General features: G+C 27.6%; 7 protein-coding genes across 7 annotated transcripts; 5 read left to right on the top strand and 2 right to left on the bottom strand. All coding sequences in view use genetic code 12, as the record gives it.

Moving 5' to 3' along the window:
* Positions 1 to 6: 6 nt before the first annotated feature.
* Positions 7 to 2,276, top strand: RJT21DRAFT_104767 (putative tubulin tyrosine ligase; the record flags this gene model as incomplete). Its single annotated transcript, XM_064879792.1, has 2 exons — positions 7 to 904; positions 953 to 2,276. 2 exons carry the CDS (start codon positions 7 to 9, stop codon positions 2,224 to 2,226), a joined length of 2,172 nt encoding a protein of 723 aa, XP_064740267.1. The 3' UTR covers positions 2,227 to 2,276.
* Positions 2,277 to 2,885: 609 nt separating this feature from the next.
* RJT21DRAFT_119682 (DNA damage-responsive RNA polymerase-degradation factor) lies at positions 2,886 to 5,286 on the top strand. Its single transcript, XM_064881489.1, has one exon. The coding sequence runs from the start codon at positions 2,934 to 2,936 to the stop codon at positions 5,046 to 5,048; it is 2,115 nt and encodes a 704-aa protein (XP_064740266.1). The 5' UTR covers positions 2,886 to 2,933; the 3' UTR covers positions 5,049 to 5,286.
* Positions 5,287 to 7,620: 2,334 nt separating this feature from the next.
* Positions 7,621 to 7,896, top strand: NHP6A (high-mobility group nucleosome-binding protein; the record flags this gene model as incomplete). Its single annotated transcript, XM_064885323.1, has 1 exon — positions 7,621 to 7,896. The coding sequence occupies one exon, from the start codon at positions 7,621 to 7,623 to the stop codon at positions 7,894 to 7,896; it is 276 nt and encodes a 91-aa protein (XP_064740265.1).
* A 174-nt stretch (positions 7,897 to 8,070) lies between these two features.
* Positions 8,071 to 9,678, top strand: HRT2 (putative methyltransferase). Its single transcript, XM_064884017.1, has one exon. It carries the CDS (start codon positions 8,245 to 8,247, stop codon positions 9,625 to 9,627), a length of 1,383 nt encoding a protein of 460 aa, XP_064740264.1. The 5' UTR covers positions 8,071 to 8,244; the 3' UTR covers positions 9,628 to 9,678.
* TOA2 (transcription initiation factor IIA subunit gamma) lies at positions 9,679 to 10,325 on the bottom strand. Its single transcript, XM_064884015.1, has one exon. It carries the CDS (start codon positions 10,104 to 10,106, stop codon positions 9,729 to 9,731), a length of 378 nt encoding a protein of 125 aa, XP_064740263.1. The 5' UTR covers positions 10,107 to 10,325; the 3' UTR covers positions 9,679 to 9,728.
* On the top strand, positions 10,240 to 11,547 carry RJT21DRAFT_28133 (uncharacterized protein). The gene has a single exon (XM_064884016.1). It carries the CDS (start codon positions 10,373 to 10,375, stop codon positions 11,507 to 11,509), a length of 1,137 nt encoding a protein of 378 aa, XP_064740262.1. The 5' UTR covers positions 10,240 to 10,372; the 3' UTR covers positions 11,510 to 11,547.
* Positions 11,548 to 11,584: 37 nt separating this feature from the next.
* Positions 11,585 to 15,126, bottom strand: RJT21DRAFT_139253 (uncharacterized protein; the record flags this gene model as incomplete). Its single annotated transcript, XM_064883339.1, has 1 exon — positions 11,585 to 15,126. The coding sequence occupies exon 1, from the start codon at positions 15,098 to 15,100 to the stop codon at positions 11,585 to 11,587; it is 3,516 nt and encodes a 1,171-aa protein (XP_064740261.1). The 5' UTR covers positions 15,101 to 15,126.
* Positions 15,127 to 15,209: the final 83 nt, after the last annotated feature.

Genomic DNA, 15,209 nt, shown 5'->3' with positions numbered 1-15,209 from the left:
CCTAACATGCATGTCCTTCTAACCAATGATGATGGACCTTTGAATGATAAATCATGTCCTTACATCAAATATCTTGTGGATGAAATTAATACTTGTACCAATTGGGATCTTTCCATAGTAGTTCCTAATCAACAACGTTCATGGATTGGGAAAGCTCATTTTGCAGGTAAAACACTTTCAACAAGTTATATTTATACTGAACATAGTACATCAACTAAGAATAATAATATTAATTCATTTATTGGTCCATTTAATCTTCCTGAACCTAAATATCATTTGGATAAATCTAAATATCAAGAATGGTGTCTTATTGATTCAACTCCTGCTGCTTGTACTGATTTAGGAATTCATCATCTTTATACAAAATCAAAGGGTAAACCAATTGATCTTGTAATTAGTGGACCTAATTTTGGAAAGAATTCTTCAAATTTATATATTCTTACTTCTGGAACTGTTGGAGCTGCTATGGAAGCAGTAACTCATGGAGTTAAAGCTATTGCTTTAAGTTATGCTTTTACAACTATAGATCATGATCATGATATTCTTCGTGAAGCTGCTAAAATTAGTGTTAAATTAATTCAAAGATTATATCAAAATTTAGTATTACATCAAGGTGATATTGATTTATTTTCTGTTAATATACCTCTTGTACCATCATTAAAAGCTGGTCATACTAAAATTAAGTATGCCCCAATCTTACAAAATCAATGGAATTCTATTTATGAAGAAGATGAAAATTCAATTAATGAAGTTGGACAATTGAAATTCACATGGAATCCTGATTTTAAAAAAGTATATAAACATGGATTACTGGATTTTAATCATACTGATAGTAGAGTACTTTTAAATGAAGGAATTAGTGTAACTCCATTAAAGGCAACTTTTAAAACTATTGAACCACTTAGTGGAGAAATTATATTAGATGAAGATGAAGATAATGAAGAAAATTTAGAAGAAGATATTATTAAAGATATTGAAGAATTAACTATTAATTCAACATTACCTCAAATAATTTTCTTAATTACTATACCTCATCATTCATATATTTTTAAACCATTAGTTGAATCATTTAATTCATTATCTATTCCAATAACTACTGATCCAACTATACTTTCTAAAATTTCAACTCATTCACATTTGAAAGTTTTCCATTATGGAGAATATGAAGATTTAAATATTGATTTAATTCAATCTCATCCACAACAATATTTTATTCCATCATATATTTACAGAAAAGCACTTATTAGAAAACATTATTTGCATAATACTATTCATCATTTTGTTACTAAAAATCCCAATTCAATTTTAAAAAAATCATTCCCTGATACATATGCATTAGAAGTAGATTATGCGGAATTTTTAGATGATTCATTAGATGATGCTTATGAATTACGGGATGAGATAAATAAAGGTGATAAAGTATGGATTTTAAAACCCAGTATGAGTGATAAGGGACAAGGTATTAGACTATTTAGAACAATCGACCAATTGCAAGAGATATTCAATTCGTTTGAAGAAGAAGAAGAAGAAGATGATGATGAAGATGAGGAAGAAGTTGACCAAGTGGACAAAGATGATAATAATGGTATAATACTTTCTCAATTAAGACATTTTGTGGTTCAAGAATATAAATCATCACCATTATTATTACCAAATTATGAAGAAAAGAAATTTCATTTAAGAATTTATGTTGTTTGTTCAGGTAATTTACAAGTTTACGTATATAAAAATATCTTAACATTATTTGCTTCTAGTTCATATATTGATCCAACTAGTCAAAATTTAAATGATGATGAACCAATTAATTTAGATGGACATTTAACTAATACTTGTTTACAAGAAGATTCTAATGAAGAACCATTAGTAGTACCATTTTGGTCATTATTAGGATTAGACAATATCACCAAACAATCAATATTTCAGAAGATTTGTGATATTACTCGAGATTTATTTAAAGCAGCATCAACTATTGATAAAATTAATTTTCAACCATTACCAAATGCTATTGAAATTTATGGAGTTGATTGTTTGGTTAATTCCGACTTGTCAGTCGACCTCTTAGAAGTTAATTCATATCCCGACTTTAAACAAACCGGGGGTGAGCTTAAGGGACTTATATATGAATTATTTGATAAAGTTATTTCGGAAGTGGTATATCCATTAGTTGACAATAATAAGACTAATCATTCAGATACTAGTTCATTAGTTCAAGTATATCTGACTTAATTATATAGTTAATTATAATTAAAATATATAAATTTATAGTTCCGGTATATGACCGGTGACCGAATTTTAAGAAAGCAGCAGCAGCAGCAGCAGCAACAGCAGCAGCAAACCTCTGAGTGCAGTGACAGAAGTCGTGTCCGAGGCCGCAAAATTCAAGTCAATGTCGTCGAACTGGGTGACTTTTTTTCTGAGCTTTTTTTTTTTAGTATGGCATAGTAAAGAAGCCATAAAAAAAATTTCACCAATACGGTTAACTAAAAGCTATTAACAATTACATCCAATATATATAGACTATATTAGGTTTTTTATTATTATTAAGTATCAGAACATTAATCTGGTGAAGAGAAAGAAAAAAAATATCTTGGATTCATATATAGGGGTTTCTTTTTTGTTTAATTTTTTTTTATCTTATTTTGTCTTAGTCTTTGTTATACTTTCAACTATTTACAAAGTAATTTATCGGTTTAAATATATATTAACCGAAAAATTATTCCAGTGTGGTATAAATAATTATTTAACGACTTATAAGATTATTATAACAAAAGAAGTGATTATTTGATTAGTTGTGTACCATTGTAAAATCAAATATCAAAATATCAAAATATCAAATTTCATCAATTTAATTTATCAATCCAATATTTATTTATTTATTTACTTATTTTTGAATTGAATTGAATTGAATTCTCACATATATATATATATACATCATGTCTACTACACAACAACAACGAAAAACATATAAAAATCACCTGAAAAGGTTTAATAATGGTAATGGATCAGGCATTGCTTCATCTGAATTAACCAGTTTATCAGAAATGTTTCCTGATTGGGAAAGTGACGAATTACATGGATTATTAGTAGAAAATGATAATCAATTAGAAGTAGTCATTGATTTAATCGTTAATGGTAAAGTTAGTAAATGGGAACCAATTAAAAAGGAAAAGCAACATAAGAAAAAGGATCAACAACAAGATGAATCAATACAACAATCAACTTCTGTATCTTCAGCAAATTCTACTCATACCAATAATAATTCTCATCCTACCAATTCTAATAGAGCTGTGAATAATAGAAGTTCCGGTAAATATTCTAAAGATTCAAAGCCTGCAAAGAAACCAGTTAAGAAATCAGCTCCTCCTGCTGCTGCTGCAGTTACTGCTGCAGTATCTACTACTAATCAAGCTGCTCCAACTACATCTACCACTAATGATTCTACTCCAGCAACTTCGCATTCATGGGCTGCTGCTTTATCTAATGACAAACCAAAACCAAAGGCTAAAGCTGTAGAAAAGAAGAAGGAAGAAGAACAACCAGTTGTACAAGTTGAAGAATCTGAAATAGTAAATGAAGAAGTTGTAACATCATCAACTGTTCCAGTAACTGAACCTAAACCAGTCTTAAAGGAAGCTACTGTTCCAGAACCAAAACAAGGATCTTGGGCTTCCGCTATTGCTCCAAAACCAAAACCAAAGCCAAAGCCTGTTGTTGCTCCAGTTTCAACAACCTCATCTGCCCCTGCTCCTACTGAATCTGTTCCAGAAGTTCAACAACCAGTCGTTACTGAAGAACAACAACCAGTTGTTGAAGAATCAGCTCCTGTTGAAATCCCAGTTGCCGTAGAATCTGCTCCTATCGTTCAACAACAACAACCAGTTGCCATTGAAAATATCTCTGTTGTCCCACAAGAAACTATTGCTCCTGCTCAAGTTGTTTTACCAGCTTCTACTCAACAAGTTAATGCCGTTAATGTTTCTTTTGGTTCTTTAGCTATTGGTGATGAAACCGAACAAGTTGCTGAAGAAGCTAAACAAGAAGAAGAAGCTCCAGTTCAACAACAATCTGGACAAAATCAACAACAACAAAGATTTGGCTTATACAACAATAACAATAATAACAATCGTTACAATCAAAATACTTACCAACAACAATCTCAACAATACAATCAAACCAAACAACAACAGCAACAACATTATGATTATTATGCTCAATTCCAACAACAACAATATCCTCAACAAGCTGCTGGTCAACCAGGTGCTCAATTTGGTGGTTACCCAGGTCTTGATTATACTTATAACAATCAAGTTGGAGCTGCTTCTACTGTTGGTGCTGGTTTAGGTAATTTACAATCTCCAGCCACTTCTCATGCTAATACTCAACAAGCTTATCCATATCAACAAACTGGTGCTCAACCAACTACTGCTTCTAGTGATTCACAATCTCCAGTTGTTAACCCAGCTGCTGCCGCTGCTGCTGCTCAACAACAACAATTACCATTTGCTTATCCAAACTATTATAACTATTATTATCCACCATACTATAATCAAACTGGTGCTGCTGGTTTAGGTCAAACTGCTTATAATCAACCTGTTCAACCACAACAAGAAGCTCAACCATCAACTACTGGTAATGCTAGTACTAATGCTACTGCCACTACTGCTGGTCAAAATGGATTTGGAAGTCAACAACAACCTCATCAAGCTGCTATTCAAGCTTTTTACTATAATCAAGCTAATCAATACAGTAGTAGATATCCATCTTCCAACTATGGTTATCCACCACAACAACAAGGTCAACAACAACAAAATGGAGGTGCCACTGGTAGTAATGAAACTAATGAACAACAACAGCAAGGACAACAAGCTCAAGCTCAACAAGCTCAAGGACAACAACAACAACAAGCACAAGCCCAAGTCCAAGGTCAAGGTCAAGGTCAAGGTCAACCAGTTCCTCAACAACAACCAATAATTCCTCAATTTGGTGCTTATCAACAATATTCTCAATATGGATATCAAGATAACTCCTATAATCGTGGTTGGTATTAAGGAATGAGGGTCAATTATAAACAATCTTTTATGGTTATGGTCATTAGTTTTGATCAATTATGTTATTGATGTTATCTTAACTTTACAACTGTTATTATTATTACTTTTATTACCGTTACAGGTGAGGAATCATTCCTCTATTTTCTTTATGTGTAAAAATTCTATTTTTCTATCAAAAAATATAATATATGTATATATTAAAAGTAGATTAAACTGTAGTGATTATATACAAAAGAGGGAATTATACAATTTTAGATATATAATGGAATTGGTAAGTTAAAGAGTTAATTTAGAGAGTCATTAAATGTCGGTATTATCACAGGTACTACTGGAGAATAAAGACCTTTGTTTGAAACTTTGAATTACTCTTTATATTTATTAACACTTTCTCAGATGTTTCATCAACTGGATGAACATTATATACAGCAATTCTAAGTTGCTTTTGTAAGAAGAACTTAATCAGCAAAGAATTACTACATAGGGTAACATAATAAATGATTGATAATAATTGAAATAATAATGTACTATAGGAATCACTTGACTCAATTGAATGGATGGTTAAATTTACCGATAAATATTGTAACAATTTGCAGCTTCAGATACTGTGCTACCTTTCAAGTTAGGGGTAGAGATCGAAACATGGAAACATCAGTTTAGAACAGTTTTTAGTTTTATATAGCAAATAAATCAGTCTAGTTATTACATATAAGAGATTGATGGCTGCAAAACTTATGTTCGCAAAGTCCGTATTACTATATAATATTTTTTTCTATGAATAACACAAACAAATGATAAGCCTATAATCAGATATATACAGAAGGTCACAAACATGCTGTTATTATTCAATTGACCATAGCATTTTAAGAATTCTAATTCTTAAGAATTCTTATATACAATGCGCATGTAATTAAGTTTAATGTAAATATGTTATTTTAAGTTTTATGATTTGTATTGATGCATATTAAGATATCCAATATATCGTTTGTAGTAACAATGAGATCTAGTTTATCAGTTTATAGATAAGTTGACAGTAGATGACAGATCTTAGTTTAAAATTGCTTATTTTAATATTACTCTTTTTATAAATTAAGTAAGAAACAAACTATAAAACTGCCGTAGTTTTCAGTATTTATTTTACGTGATAAACTTACTACATAAACTAGCATAGTTATCAGTATTAATTTTACGAAATAAGCCTATTGTTATCAGTATTCATTTTACTACGTTTAGTAATAGTGGTACTATATTGTCAGATTAAACTGTAGTAAAATGTTATAAGATATAATACTTAAGTTGTAGTAAGAAATATCTACGACTTATTCATATATGATAAGATTTGTATGATAAAAATAATAATCATAGTACTATTTATTATATATGCAATCTGTAAAAATTACTATATAAATAAGTAATATCCTGATTAAGAATTTATATACAAATAGTAAAGATTGTGATTGTGCTGGCTATTATTACTGGCTATAATTACTGTGGACTGTATAGTAAATTAAAACATGTGGTAAATTTAGTGAGGAGTAATTAAAATATATGTACTATTAAATACTCATTTTATTGAGTAAATATCAGCACTAAGGATTACATAATAAATCTTCAATCCGCCTGAGTAAATTTTATCATTAACTGTATACTAATTATTCGCACTCCCTCTTAGTTATAAATAAACTATGGGATTTCCTATAAATTTATTAACTACCAATGCCTTAATATAAGTTTTTTTCCTAGTTGTTTAGTTTGTACTAACTTGTTTATTACTATCTCCCATAGTTAACCAATTTGTATGTATATATAATTAACTATGTACTATGCTCACACTAAGTATAATATAACTCCTTACCCACTTATCTCATACAATCAATTTAATACATCCCTATATAACACTATATACAACTATCATCATTCAATTGACTAATATATCCAATACTTTGAACCAACAAGACTTTATCCATTCCAACCTACTTGATTAATCACTATCAATAATGATTGCGAAAAAAATAGTTTACAAAACACAAACAATCAATTAACCTGCACTAGTATTCTACAACAATCAAATGTATCAACTCAAATTATATCTTATACATCACCATAAATTTGTTCAATTGTCGAATTCAAATAGTTTATGGATTCTGGTGGATATTTCTTAGGAAATTTTAAAATTAGTGGAAATCCAAGTTGACTATGAAGAGGAGTGAGAAAATGTCCGTAAGCAAAAATCAGCAAGCAAAAAAAAAGGAGTGGAGAGACAGTCAGTAATATTAGTGAGTGATTGAGTGAGTGGTGTGGGTTATATACAGGAGCGGCATAGTAAATAAGAACAAAATAAAATCAGAACAAAAACAAATGACAGTGCACGACTGTTTAATAATCTTCTCAAGTCGCGTTTTTGTGGTTATTAGTTTGTTTATATTTCATCTCCCACTTTATGTGGGTGTGATATAAGATAGCTATATATACCATAACACTATGTCTGCGAAGCATTTTGATTGAATTTTGTTATTTTGACTTTTTTTCTTGTTTGAATTGTTATACTAACTAATTATTTAGATAAACTATTACAATGGCTCCAACTGAAAAAAGAAAGGCTTCTAGAAAGAAGAAGGACCCAAATGCTCCAAAGAGATCTTTATCTGCTTACATGTTCTTTGCTAATGAAAACAGAGATATTGTTAGAGCTGAAAACCCAGGTATCTCATTTGGTCAAGTCGGTAAATTATTAGGTGAAAAATGGAAGGCTTTAACTGCTGATGAAAAGACTCCTTATGAAAACAAGGCTGATAATGATAAAAAGAGATATGAGAAGGAAAAAGCTGAATTTGCTAAAAGAAGTGCTTAAATGGATTAATTTAATCTTGATAAATTAGCGAGCTAGTTTATCTTTTAGGTTATAGTTAATTTCACTGTTTAAAATGTTCATTTGTATATTATGTTATCCTTTTTATTTGTTTCACTTATTTCTTATTAGTATTATGATTCATCTTTTAGTTTAATTATATCATTATTATTAAATTGTTATATTATATTGTCTTATCGTTCAAATTCTTTTAACTGTAAATGTAAAAAAATCTATCAATATGCAATTTATGTCTTGATGCAGGATTTTTCTCGATTTATCCGAAAGTGAAAAATCAATGTTATCCACGAGTATTTATCTTATAACCTTAAAATTATTAACGAATCAGCCATGTCATTACCAGAACCATATTATAATGATGACCCTAAGTCATTTGCTTATCCTACCATCCATTCAAGATGGCCTAAGATTATTCAAGGAGCAATTGATGATGTTAAATCGGTCATAAATACTAATGAAAATCTTCAATCTACTGGAACAAATATTGTTATTCAATTACAAGAATTATTAGCATCTTTTAAAAATGATGAAGTTGTTCGTTCATTCACTACTTCAGAAATTAATCTCAGTAAAGAAGATTTAAAATCTTATAATTCTACTTTAATTAAATTAAATGAACATAAAAAAGTTACTTGGCAAACAGGTCCTTGGTTATATTTAGAATGTTACTTATATCAATATATTAATAATTTATTCCTTGCTGAAATTAAACAAAATTCTTTTTGGAGTAAATATGATGTATTCCAAGTCTTGAAGGATAAGACTTTCCAACAATCTGAATTTGGAGTATTAGAACTCTTAAAGAAGTATCACTCCCTTGTAGCTGATACTAAACTTCATGAACAACAACTTACTCAAGATCAAAAATTATTATTATTTAGAGATTTTATTGATATTTCACTTTGGGGTAATGCTACAGATTTATCACTTTTAGCTGGAAATGTAACTCTTGAAGATATTAAATCTTTACAAGGAGCTGAAACAAGAAAGAAGAATGAAGAAAATATTCTTGTCAATGATATTGAAGATGCATGGAAACAATTAATCAACAAGCAAGATACTGATAGAGTTGATATTGTTTTGGATAATTCTGGATTCGAATTATATTCCGATGTTATTTTTGCTCTTTTCTTACTTGATTTTAAAATTGTAAAGCAAGTTAAACTTCATTGTAAAACCATTCCTTGGTTTGTTAGTGATACTAGACCAGTTGATGTTGTTAATTTTACTGAGCAATTAAAATCATCGGATTTCTTTCCGGAAATTCATAGTAAACATAAACAAGATATTGATTTTCTCAATTCTAAGATTGCTACTTATATCGCCGATGATAAACTTACTTATGAAGATAATATTTATTGGACATTAGGTGGAAATTATTGGAATTTAGGTCAACATACCAAGCTTTATGAAGATTTGAAGAAACATTCAAGTTTAATCATCTTTAAGGGAGATTTAAATTATAGAAAATTAACTGGAGATTTACAATGGGATAAAACCACCCCTTTCATAACTGCCATTCAAGATTTGGCTACTTCTCAATTACCTATTTTAAGTCTTAGAACTTGTAAAGCTGATGTTGTTGTTGGGTTAAAACCTGGAGTTAATGAAGAATTAATTGAAAGATATAAAGCTCAAGGTAATGAGATTGGAGAATTTTGGTCATCTTCTGGTAAATGGGCCGTTATTTCCTTCTCAAATGGTAAGAATTAATCCATTACTTTTACAATAATTTTCTTCTAGATATTTCATTTATTTCTCTATCTATATAACAATACAACATAAAAAATTCATTACAAAAGGACTTAATTTCATTAATCTCCCGCTCTTTTAGAGTTACAGGCAACAATTTTAAATTTATCGACATTAATTTCACTATCGATACTATTAGTAACACTTGCACCTTCAGAACTTACATCACTCATTTTAATAATAACATTCTTGATTATTAATGTCCATACATCATCACAAAGATTATAAGATGATAAAACTCCTTTAAAAGTAAGTTTAGATTTAGCAACATTAGCATCTAATTTTAAATTATCAGCTATAATTCTATCAAAATTACTAAGAATTGTATTAGCTAATTGAGGCTGTATCTTTTCATCTGATATAAGTGTATCTAAAGCATCAGCTAAAGTTACTCCCACAGTAGATCTTCTATATAATTCATAATATGCTGAGTTACTCATGATGTTATATGTTATGTGTTTATATTGTTAATTGTATATGATATAAATAAATGATATATATCTTTGGATTTTGATATAATACAATTACGTCGTCTTGCCTTTTCACCTCCACTTGACTTTTCATTGTTCGCCGTTAAAACAAAAGTTTGCATACAAAAAAAAAAAAGATCACCAACTGAGAAGTCAGTAGTACCAGTCATTATTACAAATTTCAAACGTCAAAGAACAAACTTATTTATTAAGTTCACTATATAAATACATAGACAATGGATTTAACCATAGGAGAAAGATATCGACTAGCCATTAATCGATTTAGAAGTCTTAGAAATTTACCAATAAGAAAGGATTCTACTGAATTCCAAACTAAATTACTTTCATTACTTAAAGAATTTCAACTTATAAAATTGATTATTAATCAATTGGCACTCTTTAGTGAAAATGAATCGATTAAAGAAGTAAATACCAATTATATTCCATTCTTTAATGTTGATTTTTATATTGGTAATTTATTCCAAGATAGTTTTGTAAATAATTCTATACCAAATATAATTGATCCATTAGAATATAAAGTTGAAAATTTGAAGTCTGCGAAACAAAGTTTGGTAGATTATTTACAATTACTTGAAAGTTATAAAATATTGAGTAAACATCAAGAATTAAAGTTGGGTGCGTATTCAAATGACAAGAGAGCAAATATTATGGATATACCGTCTTCAAATCCTGTTTCTAAACGTCAAGAAAAGATTGAGAATTTTAAATTAGAACAAGAATTGAAAAAGAAATTAACTATATTAGATGAATATTATGATAAAGCTGATAAAGTAGAAGAAAAAGAAAAACAAGAAGAAGATTCAATATTTGAAAAATTCGATGAAGATATAGTTAAACAAATTTATTTAGATCAAATAACTTTATTTACTATACATGCATTTAATAATCTTGAATCAATAACTATGGAACTTGGTGTTTTACTGAATAGGAAACCTTCATTACCAAAACCTCATAATGAACAACAACAAAAATCGCGATCAGATAAAAATGATGATGATGATGAATTTGGGTTTACTACTAGATTAGAAACAGTACCATTTTCAAAACCTGACATTAATCAACTTATTTCCAAACAGGGGAAAATCCTTCAACCATTTACTATTACATCTAATCGTCAAAAACTTAAGGATAAAGTATTTGGTACGGGTCAAGTCTTACCTTCAATGACCGTAGAAGAATATTTAGATTATGAATTAGCTAATGGGAAAATGATGAAAGAAGAAGTTAAAGATTCTAATAAAAATGATGATGATACCGATAATTCTGATGATGAATTAGAGAAACGAAGATGGGATGATTGGAAAGACGATCACCCGAAGGGGGCAGGAAATATGAAGGCCAATATAGGTTAAATATGTATGTATATATGTATATATATATATATAGTAATAATTTATCTATAAAATTTTAAAATATTATATTACATATTAAAAATTATTAGCTTGTAATTCTAACTCTAATTCCTTTGACCATTCATAGTATTCAATCTTTAATTGATCCAAAGTTTTTATCTCATTGGATTTAGATCCGACTTTAATGATCCATTTATCATCATCTTCTTCAAAACTCTTTAAACTATTGATAATAATCATATATAATTCCAATACTTTTAATTTAAATTGTTTAGTATCTTCACTAAAACTTGACAATTCATGTCTTTTAAATCGAACAATATAAATATATAAAGCTTCAATAGCTCCTCTTTTATCACCTACTTGATTATGTTTTAAACTACTTGATGATCCAAATAATCTCCAGGAATAAACATATTGATATAATTTAAGTGAATTACTTAATGATTTCTCATTATTAGCTAATGAAATTAAAATTTCATCTATAAGTAAATAATTTTTAATATATAATGAATTATCTTCAGGAGGAAATAATTTGGAAATGGCTTGATTAGATACTAATTTAATAATATATCTAGTAAATAATTCTTTATATTTCTGATCATCAATGGATAAATTACTTAAACTCTTTGAACATTCATTATAATTTGAAATAATTAAAGCCAATTCAAATAAATTAATATAATGAGAATTTAATTCATTAAAGAATGAATTGGATTCCTTTAATATATCAATTGAAATCTTTTCAAATTCAATAGCAGTAGTTATGAAATTTGTTTCAGTTGAAGAAAATTTATTCTTTGATGAAACAATAGATTTTGATTCTTGATATTTTGCAACATCAGCTTGAGATTTAGATAATTCAGAAAGGGAATGGAAATAATTAGATTTCTTTAAGATTTCATTGGTTTCAGATGTAAAAATCGTATCTAAGAATAATTTAATATTCTCAATTTGACTTAATGAATTATAAATCTTATCTTTTAATGCTTGATTATTAATATCAAATGCTTCATAAGTCTTAAAAATTTGAAAAAATTCATCAACTTCATTATTTATAAGATAAATTAATCCAATTAAGAATCTATCTATATTTCTAGAAATTTTTAATTCCTTAAAAAATGAATCTTTAATGAATTTTCCTTCATTACGATTTAATAAATCAAGAACAATATTAACAATGATTTCATCACTATTTAATTTAAATAAATTTCCAAAATAATAATCACAAGCTTCATTAAGAGTAGAATTTGAAATTAATGATTTTAATTTAGGTTCTTTTCCAACCACTCCTGACCAAAATAATGAATATTCTACTGAATTTAATTTAGATTTTTCTATTGGTGATACTAAATCAGATGATTTAAAACTTGTATCAAATATAAATTCAATTAAATCATAAGATCTTAATTTAGAAATGATCTTATTTAATAATTCTAATATTTCATTATTTGAATCACATATCACAAATAAAATTAATAATTTTAATAGAATAGATTCATGTTCAAGTTTAATGGTTTTAAAAGTACTAATGGTAAAAAGTCTTTTAGATATAGATAAATTGGTGGAATCTTGATTTGAATTAATATTATTGAAAGATTCTATTGTTTCAAAATCTTCTAATGATCCATCAATTAATAAATTAATTAAATCAAGAACATTTGGTATAGATTCAAGTTCAGTCATTAATCCATGAACTTCATCATCAGATAATTTATTACCTATATAACCATCAAATTCTTCAATTTCTAATTCAGTAATTTTTGATAAATTTTTAATTCTCTTTTGAATTTTTGTAAATGTCTTTATAGAAATTAATGAACTTAATTGATTTAAAATTTTAACTAATTTATTATCTGCTTGAAATGAAAAACTTTCATAATAATGTGAAGGACGGAAAAGTCCTAATCCATTAACTTGTAATACTAAGAAATCATTTGAATTGGAATTGGAATTGGAATTTTTACATAATGTTAATGATAATGCTTCTTCACTTAACTTTTTAAATTCTTCACATAATGATGCTAATTGAAACCAATAAAATTTATCATCTTGAATATTTTTCTTTGCATTTGTAAAAGTTTCATCAATTATTTGTCGAATAGAATTATCCTTATTATATTCAATACTATCCAAACCTAAATGATTTCTAACCAAATTTAATGATGTAGATACTATAAATGAATCATACCTTCCCGAATTTAAGATCATATTAGAATAATAATCATTACTATGAATTGGAGAGAATTCTTGAAATATCTTATAATCTCCATCATTTGACCAATTAATTGATAATACTTCTCCATTATTGAGTCCAATAGTATAGGTAACTAAAACAGATGAAGTATTAGATTTCCATAATATATGATATTTAATAGTATCATGAATAATTTGAGTTTGATAATCTTGAATGAACCAAAGAATATTTTGAAATTTAGATCCAAAAGTTTCAAGAAGTGTATTAGGTAATTCTGGTTGAAATATAATAGCATCAGTATCATTGAGTGATAAATCCAGGTCAGAAATCTTCCATGACTTGAAAGTAAATCGACTTCTTTTATCTGATTCTATTTCTTGATTTGAATTGGTTGTATAATATAGAGTTAATAATAATAAAGTATTATTATTATCATTATCAGTAGTAATAGTTTGAAGATATTTAGCAGGAATTGATGTTAACCATGAAGATAAATCATGAATTTCCGTAATATAAATTGGATCAGAATATAATTGATGAGATTTTAATGACCATAATTTAATTGATTTTGATACAGTTAATGTAACAATAATTGATGATGAATTAATATTTATAACATCAACTATTGAATTAGAAGATATACCTTCAAGAACAATTTCACGTCTTGAATCATTTGGTTTAGTACCAAATAATCCACTAAATAAATTTAATGGTAACATTGAAATAGCTTCATTAAATGTATAAACTTCAAAATCATTTAATATATTTGATCTTTTAAAATGAAGTAATCCACCATCTTTTAAAGATACTATAATATTAAATTCATCAAGAGATTTTAATAAATAAGGATTTGATCTTAATTCAAATGAATATGGTACAGAAATATGACCCCAATTATTAAAATTATTAAGGGAATATTTAATTTTAGTTGAATCTCTAACTATGAAATCTTCGAGGGAGATTTTAATGGTTATAAATAAATAACTTTCATCTATAAGATCAATTACCACATAATTATTATTATTATTATTATTATCATTTTTAGTTAATGATATACTAAGACATTTAAAAGATATTATTGAATGAGGTAATGATATACATATATTTTGAAATGGTAAATTAAAATGATTCAGTTTGGAATTGATAGGACTTAATGTGATGGTTTTAAGATCATTTAAAATATCATAAGATATATAATCAATAACTGAATTTATTGATGAATTATTGTTTAAGTCAATTACATTACCTGAATTAGATAATTTTTTATGAAATTGTTCATTAGGAGTTCCTAGAAGTCCTACTGAATTGGGATATTGAAGCGGCAATTTGATTACCTGAGTAGGTAAATGTTGCTTATATCCCACGACATGGGATACAGAGTATGGACTAGTCATAGTTAGTAGTTTACTGACTCTTTACAGTGTTTCAGTCGACTGGAACTCAATTCGATGTTTACTATATCGCATTTTTTTTCCGGTGAAAAATTGAGAGCCAACAAGAAAT

The sequence above is a fragment of the Scheffersomyces amazonensis genome (genome assembly GCF_036850825.1).
Source record: "Scheffersomyces amazonensis strain UFMG-HMD-26.3 chromosome Unknown RJT21scaffold_2, whole genome shotgun sequence".
NCBI classification, from domain to species: Eukaryota; Fungi; Ascomycota; class Pichiomycetes; order Serinales; family Debaryomycetaceae; genus Scheffersomyces; species Scheffersomyces amazonensis.
The sequence above is the reverse complement of the archived record's forward strand: the minus strand, read 5'-3'. Positions and strand labels throughout refer to the sequence as shown.